General features: G+C 46.6%; 1 protein-coding gene across 1 annotated transcript; it reads right to left on the bottom strand.

Moving 5' to 3' along the window:
* Positions 1-6,378: 6,378 nt before the first annotated feature.
* LOC123068405 (60S ribosomal protein L18a) lies at positions 6,379-8,846 on the bottom strand. The gene is made up of 4 exons (XM_044490995.1): positions 8,732-8,846; positions 8,499-8,614; positions 8,337-8,400; positions 6,379-6,908 (listed from the first exon to the last, which is right to left on the bottom strand). Exons 1-4 carry the CDS (start codon positions 8,744-8,746, stop codon positions 6,567-6,569), a joined length of 537 nt encoding a protein of 178 aa, XP_044346930.1. The 5' UTR covers positions 8,747-8,846; the 3' UTR covers positions 6,379-6,566.
* Between the last annotated feature and the right edge of the window lie 547 nt (positions 8,847-9,393).

Here is a 9,393-nt window from a genome sequence, read left to right as displayed (position 1 = left end):
AGCAGACGAGAGGGAAGAGACAGCTGCGAGGGGAAGGCTGAGGCAGACGGGGAGGACCTTGGAGGCGGCCATGAGGAAGAGCACCGACGCTTAGTGCCCCCGCCGCGGCCACCTCACCGGAACATGCGCGCATGGCGGACCCGCGCACCGCCGCGGTCCGCGAGCTCGACCGTCGACGCTTTATCCTCTTGCCCCGCGTGCCCGGTGTTCCAGTCGCGGTGACGCTCGCGGGCCCGGCGCGCGGCCGGATCGAGGCTAGCAGGGGCGGGGACGAGCGTGAGGAGCGGTCGGCGGTGATGTGCTGGGTGATGAGAAGCAGGCCAGCGTCGGTGCGAGCGCGAGTACCTCCGACGACGAGGCTGAGACGGCCGGGCGGCCGGAGCACGGCGGCCGTGCCAGTCGGCGGGGAGGGAGAGAGAGGAGAGAGCTCTGTCTGCGTGGAGGAAGAGGAAGAGGAGGGATCACGTGGGTGATGAGGAAAAATGAGTGGACAGGGGAGAGGCGTTGGCCCACAAAACGGCGATTTAGGCCCCCAGGAGCCCCCCGGTGCGCTGGGTGTGGCATGAGACCGCCGGCGCTAACTTTTACTTTTGCCGGCGAAAAATAACGACTTGGGGGATGACTGAGACTTTTTTTGCCCGTCAGCGCTCAAAAAATGACCTGGGGCGCTTCTTGGGAACGCTAGTGGAGATGCTCTAATCTGCCGCGGTCACATGCGAGATGCAACGCGATGCGATTGCCAGCCACGGTTCGCTGAGGCAGATGAGGAGAAAAAATCAGAAAGGAGAGGCACATGAGCTACGAGTTCAACAGTTTTTCTGCCAAAGGGCAGGCAGATGACAATGGAGTTGCACTGTTTTTCTGCGAGCGCACTCACCGCGCCATGGGCCAGCGCGCGCGCACACAATTACAAAGTCCATGCATGGCACACAACCTGTCGTTGAAAAAAGCATCTTGGTCCTTGCCTCCTTGGTGTTGGGATACAGGTGGATCGGGGCTTGGGCCCGAAGGTGGACACTTCAATTCAATTCAATTCCGGTGTGGTAGCCAAGCCAGGGATGGCCGTGCAGAGCTCAAAGCAGCAAAACCATCTGGTGTGCAGATGTTTTTTCTTCTTCAAGAAAACAAAGGCAAAAGATTTGCATCGTTTGTTAATTGAGAGAAGAATAGAGTCTATTTGTATTACAACACACCCAGAGATTAACAAAAAAGAAGAGATGATTACTCTTGGGGCAACTCTTTGGCACCTGCGGCCATCCAAAGGGCCTTCTTTTACTGGATATCTGTAATAACTAAATAGATGATCCCGCTAACCTATTTCTCTACACATGCAAGCTATACACATCAGCAAGCTTCTGATTGGTTGACATCACCCTCACATGCACATGCAACCACGTCACCTCTTCCAGATGTGTGAACCAACCCATTTGTATTTGTTCCCACGCCTAATTTCTAATCGTCCATTCCTTTGCCCTTCCACCTTCTGTAACTGAAGAGTCAATCTAATTGTCCTTTGTTATGATAAAAAAACTGAAGAGTCAATCTACTATGCACACAAACAGGTCATGTGCATCCAGTACTCGAACTCTCTTGGAGAGTAACCCAGTGAGGCATAGCGACGCTGCCGAAGTGCCAAGCGACCCCTGGTGATCCAAGCATGACATACAGTTTGACCCCGGTGAGCCGCTCACGATCCCGGCGACGTCGCCCGACCTCGCTACCCGGCGTCCCCATCGGTGCCGCCACATGTGACCTCGGTGAGCCACCCGGTGACCCCCTGCGTGTGATGCCGCTCCGGCGACCCTCTTTGACCACGTGTTCGTTCGTTCATCGACCACTTTAGCTGATGTGCAGGGGGAGGCCAATTCCGTGGGCATTGCTGTAATCCGCGAACCAATGCCCTGCGCCCCGGTGTCGACCAGAGCTCCCGATGAGCCGCACGCGCCACTGTCAGTGTCCTCCCTCCACAAACCTGCACCAAAGGTGGGGGCTCTCCTTCCTCTATTTCTCTCCAGATATGAGTGATTTTGTTCAGTTAGCCTGGGTTGCAAGCTCTGATTCGTGTGTGGCAGGCAAACTTTTTTTAGAAGAAAGCTCTATTCCGTCTCCAGCCACTTCCTCCGGGGCAGCAAGTCCGGTCTCCAGCAATGCTGGCAAGCATTTTTCAAGATACGACGGATTTGTGATCATGTTTCCAATCCAGTTAGTTTTAATCCGAAGCACTAGATGGTGAAAAAAATTCTCTTCATTTGTTTTCTTTAGTGTTCTTGAAGAAATAAACAGATGAAGCTTACCATTTATGACGTGCAACTCTGTATCTTTCTCTATATATCTCTCACTTACATACACATATATGTTAGTTTAGTAAAAAAATTGGTATTTCTAATGCTGTCCATTGTTTTTTCTTTTTGCAGAATCAAAGCATATGTGATATTTCTGCACCGTCCGTATTTCTATTTACTTCCAGGTATGTTGTTGCCTAGCAGTTAGCAATTCATAAGTTAGACAAAGTATGTTTTTTTCATTAATTTTCATACTGCCGCTTTTGATGGTGTATATGATGTAGGCAGCAGTATCTAGCACTTCCCCTCCCACTTCTTTGGAGTAGTTCCACGTTCTATTTCCAACATGTGGTCGTACCCAGTTCACATGGAATTGTTAAGTCCCGAAAACTCATCATGTTCTTACAGGTTTCTTCTCAGATTCTTGTGTACATAGAGCAAGTACTATGACTCAACACATTGTCTTCTAGGGCTAATTCTGCACCCGTTGTGTTTGAGAGCAGATATTTATTCTTCTTCTTTCACATTTAGCAGAAACAATTGCTGACACAAGTGCTAGAATTTGGTGTGTATCCATCATGAATTCAATCTGCTTATTCATGTTCGCCACTACATCCATGTCTATTAAATCATGGATGCTTATGTCACTCATATTGACCCCTAATATTTTAATGCAGAGATGAAGACTTGGATTTGCTTTTGCTTTGGGCTCATCATTTGTGCGGATATTTTGTATCTCGAGATTTATTACAGGTAATGGTGTTGATTAATCTCTGTTTATGAAAACGCAAATTGTATCTGGTAAGAATTTTGGTATAGTTTGTGTTCCGAGAATTTTAGTACAGTTTGTGCTTTTCAGAAATTTTAAGCTGGCAGAAATGGTTAATATCAGATTAAGGAAATGGAAATTCTATCACTCTAAGGAGACTTAGTTAATTGGATTTTTATTGAGCTACTAGGAGTTACTTTGCAGCCGCTATTTACTATCCAGTCTTGGGATAACTGAAGAATAATGTGGAGAGAAGTCTTTTGTGAGCTGATTTGAGCCTAGGTACAATTGATCTCTTTCTTTCTCAACACCATTTTATTTTTACTCCATGCTTCACATTTATTCTAGACATCAGTTAGTTGACTGAAAATGCGGTGAGTGATCTTTTATTGGATGATTGAGGTAAATGAATATTATGGAGATGGAAGCATTTGTCGGGTTGTTTCAGCTTACATAGAGATTGTTCTGTGATTAAGGCTTCAAGCTGCTCATTTCTGTCAGGTTTGCATGAGCTAAAAGAATAAGATACAGTGAAATCTTTCATCGGCTGATTTGACCTTTCTTATATTAATATCACAAAGTTTCGCACATATGGGCTGTTCTCTGATAAATGTGGCATCACTTCTGTATTGAAACATTACTAGATGGGGCCAAAAGAGTTGTCTTTGTTGATCGATATGCTATGGCCACAACATTTGTTTCATCGTTTATCCCAATTTTTGCCTTCGTCCTCCCTCTCTATTTATATCAGAATTTGGTGTGACTTTTAGATATATTTGAATGTGATTTGGGTAGACATTGACATGAACATATGCCCCCTACATTAGTAGTTCAAGTAGTTTAGAATAGGAGACACCAGGATGGCAAGTAGAATACCAACCAAACCACCCCCTTATGTGATTCCTATTGCCACATATCATCCCAAGTTTTGCTCTATGTACCTTTCATCGTACAATAACTATCAACTTGATCAAAAAGGGACCAGGAATGCAAATCTTGAAGGAAAGGCTAAGACATACTCTCTTTGTCATGATGCTATATTGTTCATACATAGTATTTGCACTACTAGGCCCGCTGCAACGCGCGGGGCATCATCTAGTTAAGTAGAATGGTGGGGCGCCTTTGTGGTCGAACAAACATGCATAGCATGGCAAACAACGCCATCGTCAACCTGTTGGGGATGATAGTGTCGGATAGGCCATCGCCTTCTGATGCTCTGACCGCGAGGCTTTTAGCTTGTCGAGATGGGTTGAATTGATGCTCCCATATCTTAACGGATGAAACTAAGCTTAGATTGAAACCCTAGCGAGTCTTTTTTTAAACACAGGCAAAAGTTTTGCCTCGTCAAGTAAATAAGAGAGAAATAGAGTTTGTTACAAGTAACCTAAATAGACGACGTAATATTACTCTCGCAAAATTATGGACCCTAGTTTTTTCGCACCGGCAATGATCCAAAGGTTGGCATCGGTCGCGATGGAGGCAAGCAATATTACCGGTGGTGCGCTCTTCTGCTTCAAGACTCTTGCGTTTCGCACGTTCGAGATAGTCCACGAAACAAGTATGGCGAGGGACACCTTGGCCAGTCGGTTTTGTGTGTCGTTGTCGTAAGTATTTGCCCGCCAAGCCTCAACCGAGTCGAACAAGGACCAAACGGTTATGCCAAGCCCGAGAATGTGGTATTTGTCAATGACCAAGGACCAAAGCTTTCGGGTGTAGCAGCATTTTTAGAACAGGTGAGCCCCACATTCTTGCACTCCCTTGCAAAGAGGGCAAAAATCATAGTTGGGCCACCCACGCTTCGCCAATCTATCCGCGGTCCAGATTCTATCTTGTAGAGCCAACTATGCAAAGAAGTTGGCTTTTGAAGGAGCCCAAGCCTTCCAAATCATTTTGTCCATGAGTGAGAGAACCATCCCTAGGAATTGCGCCTTGTATGAGGAAGCTGCCGAGTAGAGCTCGCTAGCCATATGTTTCCACAGGATGTCATCCTTGGTGAGCTCATCGAGTTGGACCTCATGCAAGAGTGATCAAAGGGTGAAGAACTGTGTGATGTGCTCCGCGGAGACGTTGGCAGGAGGTTTGATCTTGAAAATCCAAGCATTGTGCTTGAGGGCCTCCCGAACCTTCTAATTCTTTCTCTTGGATGCTTCGTGAATGAGCGGGGCAATGTCTTTTGGCTTGCGCCCAAAAAGCCAAGGAGAGTCCCAGAAGGGGGTCTTCACACCTTTACCAACGATGATGGTGGTGGAAGCATAGAAAAAATTTAGGTCCTCCTCGTCACATGGGTTCCCCATCCCCACCCACATCTTGGCAGGCTCATTCCATTTATACCACGGCCATCACAACCGGAGACCACGCGTAAACTTGTTGGTGTTGAGAACCCCGAGTCCCCTATATTGGAGTGGATGGCAGACAATCTCCCAATTTACCTTGCGATTTGCCCCGTCGTCTTGTCCGACCTGGACCATAGGAAAGCTCTCTCAAGCTTGTTTACATTGAGAAGGATGGTTGGCGGGATGACCAACGGTGTGGCGGGGTAGACCATCTAGGAGGTGATCACGGACTTGACAAGAGCCGTCCGTCCAATGGTGGTGATGCTTTGGCCCTCATAAGTTGTTAGCTTGCTTGCAACCTTGTCCACTAAAAACTAAAGATCCACCAACTATAGTTGCGAAACTGAGAGGGAGCCCCAGGTATTGCAAAGGGAAGGAAGACCTTCTAGCCGCCAATCCTTCGGTTAGGCGAGGTGGTTGCAACGAATGGGCACAAACGAGCTCTTATGGAAATTGATGCATAGACCCCTGACCTCCCCGAAGCCCCTCAAAATGTTTGGAAGGTTGTCCACATCTCTTCTTATTAGGGCCAAGAAGACGGTCGCGTCATCCGCGTAGAGAGAGGTCCTGATCATGGCTCCCCTTCCCCTAACTTTATGGAGGAGCCCCTCTATCGTAGCAACCTCAAGAATTCTTTGGAGCTGATCAATGGCGATGATGAAAAGTAAGAACGAGCAGGGGTGGGTCACCGAGCACGAATTTATTCCTGAAATGAAATGTTTGACCATGCCTATTTATTCCTGAAATGAAGAAATTTGGAGCTCTCCAGTTTTTTTTAGAATTCAATTATGGGGGTGGAGCAGCTAAACCTGTACACAAATAAGATGTGTATAGACAAGTTCCTGAATCAGATGCAAGTTTTAATGCGTTTCATAACTCATTTCAGTCTACATTCGCTAACAACCAGCCCGAAAAGGGTGGGCGCACGGAATAATTTCAGGCATCAGACTTCTCATCTGCATATGAAAGCAGACCAAACCAAAAAAAAAGCAGCTGAGGGCTAGCAGTTGATGGATCTGCTGCGCATTACTAATACGAAACAAAGTCAAGAGTTGCATCAAAGCAGCAGCATCCTTAGTGACTGAAAACATCAAAGTGCTTAACCAAAACTTCCACATGCAAAAATCTTCAAACTCTTACACGCTAAAACACACAGACCAGTAGAGTAGAGTAGGGACCCGCTCACATGAACAGGTTGGGCCTCGTCGCCTTGTAGGTGGTCTTGAGCTTGCGGGTGGGTGGGCGAACCTTCTGGTACACCAGCGGGAACTTGATCTTGGAGTTGTGGAACTGCTTCGTGTTGTCCCTCTTGCACAGCTTGAAGTCCACCGTCGCAGTCTTGATGATCTGGATGCAGGGGGCACGCACGCGGTGCCGTGACGCCATCTCCGTGTACATCTGCTCCACGCCGCCGTTCAGGGTCGTGTCGCGGTACTCCTTGTACATGTTGTGGTAACCGGTCCTGCTCTGGTAGCGCAGCCAGATGCCGTAGTTCTTGATGGTGGTGGGGTTCTTCTCAAAGATCTGACAGAGATAGACATACACAAACATATATACTTGTTAGAATAAGCAGACAGGACAATGAAGTACATCCATACATGAAGAATTACATGGATTGGATAATGCAGGTAACAAAACTAGATGAAAACTAAGGAACAAACAAAAATAAGTCAGCACCAGCCAGCTACAAGTTAGAATCAAAGCATAACAAACAACTGACAATCATTTACAATGCTAGAGTAAAATAACAGAAGTTCTGGGGTCCACATTTATATATGCATAGGAGATAACTGGGTAACCTCACTAACTTTAACATGACTCAAGGCAGGAAGACACTAAAGATTTCTCCCACCTATTAACAGTTAGTGAAACATGTAGGATATATGTTTAGGAATTACATCCCGAACCATTTTGATTTGATGTTACTACCAGCTCTATGAAGAAGCTAGATACATCTATTTTCTTTAAGCAAGAACATTAACCAGTCTATTCCTGGCCTTCTTAGCCAACCAAACCTTAATATACCCTAACTATGAGCCAAGCCATCCTGGTGATCTTCCTGACAGTACATACCCATCTTGAATTGTGGTCCACAGCAACTTGGTACCAGAGTTTACAATCTCTGTTGCACTTGACTCCACAAGAAAATATAATCTAATGGCATCAAGCATAACAGCCATTGTCAGCTTTGCTACCAAGTTGTCACAAACCTCAGTTCTCGATGGATAGATACTGCTGCAAAGATGACTGGGACAGCTTGAATTATAGTTACAGATTATACAAGGGTTAGCATGACAAGAAATTGAAAATCCAGAGTTTGTCCTAACTGATGGTTACACTTGCATATTTTCTAACTTTTTACATGTATTCAATGCTAGAAATAACATGTACTAGTATTTTCAAATCAGCATATTTGCACGTTTTGCAGTGCTATTTGTGTGCAATAGACAAAAAACATTTATGGAGTTAATCCAAAAACACTTGCAATAACATAACAAAAGCAGGGTGAATCTCAGAGTACTTGTAACATAACAAGAGCAAACTGAATAGAGCGTCACAAATTTGTTTCAGAGAATGGGCCATTCAATTTATATTTAGACAGAAATGCCCTACTTCAGCAATGTTGCAGAACAAACGAACTAAACCTACAGCATACAAGTGAGCCCGAGACCAATATACATGGACAACTAGATGAGGAACAAAGGACCTAAAGCAGAAACCACTCATCTTCGGCACAAACCACAGAAACGCTGTTAATATCGTTTGGTAAGCTAGAACACTGCAACGCTAGTTACATCTTCCCTATGCAGCAACTAAAATCGAGCAACTTCGCCGCATACAATACCAACATGGTACCAAATCTGATCTGATATATTACGGCAGTTAGCACCAGCCAGCACAGTTATGGAAGTTGCATTCACGGATCATGGTTACTAGAGGAGAGTGATATACCTCGTTGATGGCGAGCATCTGGCCGTTGGCCTTCTTCACCTTCTTGAGCTTCCTCAGGAAGTACCTGCGCGCAAACAAGCAAGCAATCACATAAGCCCCACGAAACCGGCAAAGTAGATCGAGGCCATGGCGCGGCGAGGTCGGTCGGGGAAGGAGACTGACCAGAACTTGGACTTGGCGCGGACCTCGTTGGTGGCCCAGAGCTTCATGCGGTAGATCTTGGGCTGCTCATCGCCGGGGGTCGGCAGCGCGCGACCCACCACCTGGTACTGGTGGAACTGCGCGAAAACAAACACAGAGAGGTCAGACACGAGCCCACGACGAAAAGATCGATTGCGCGGCGGATCGAGAGGCCAGGAGGAGGACGGCGGGGTAGGGAGGGAAGAGGGGCTTACCCTGTGGGCGACCATTCTGGCGAGCTCTCGAGACCGGAGGCGGAGGAGAACTGAAACCTAAGGAGATGGCGGCCGTCGGGGGAGGGAGAGGAGGCGGACGAGTATTTATGTGTGGGAGGCGTGGAACCCTAGCGGGCCGTGGTTTATGGGCTCCGTGCCCCTCTGATTCAGTGGGCTGCTTTGGGCCGGACGAAATTGGCCGTCCCTGTTAGTTACTGGGCCGTCATTTGCCAACCTCTTTGCTGCTAGTTTCTGTTTTTCCTTTTACTACCTCTGTTTCTTTCCTAAAAACAAAAGCCTCTGTTTTTTTTAAGAATAACAAAACCCTCTGTTTCTAGGTGACTTTGAGGTCTTTGCTTCACGCTACTGTAACGTCATCTGATAAGTTTCAAAAAAAAAAATCATCTGATAACAACGGTAATAGTTAGCGCTAAATCATGTTTTCTAGATTGATCTGCAATTTGAATTTTGATAACCCCGTAACAGATCCCACCCTATTGAAAACAGATTTTGAAGATATTCGGCGTAATCGAAATATGATACGGCGTGTCTCTCTCCCTCGCATTGACCTTGTCGTCTTTTTCCCAACCATGTCACGATCTCCACCTCTGCCCACCACTCCTCCATGGTTCACAGTGGAGTTGAGTTGGAGCTATGTCACC

Source organism: Triticum aestivum, chromosome 1A, assembly GCF_018294505.1.
Source record: "Triticum aestivum cultivar Chinese Spring chromosome 1A, IWGSC CS RefSeq v2.1, whole genome shotgun sequence".
Taxonomy (NCBI): domain Eukaryota; kingdom Viridiplantae; phylum Streptophyta; class Magnoliopsida; order Poales; family Poaceae; genus Triticum; species Triticum aestivum.
This window is presented reverse-complemented; position numbering and strand designations above follow the sequence as displayed.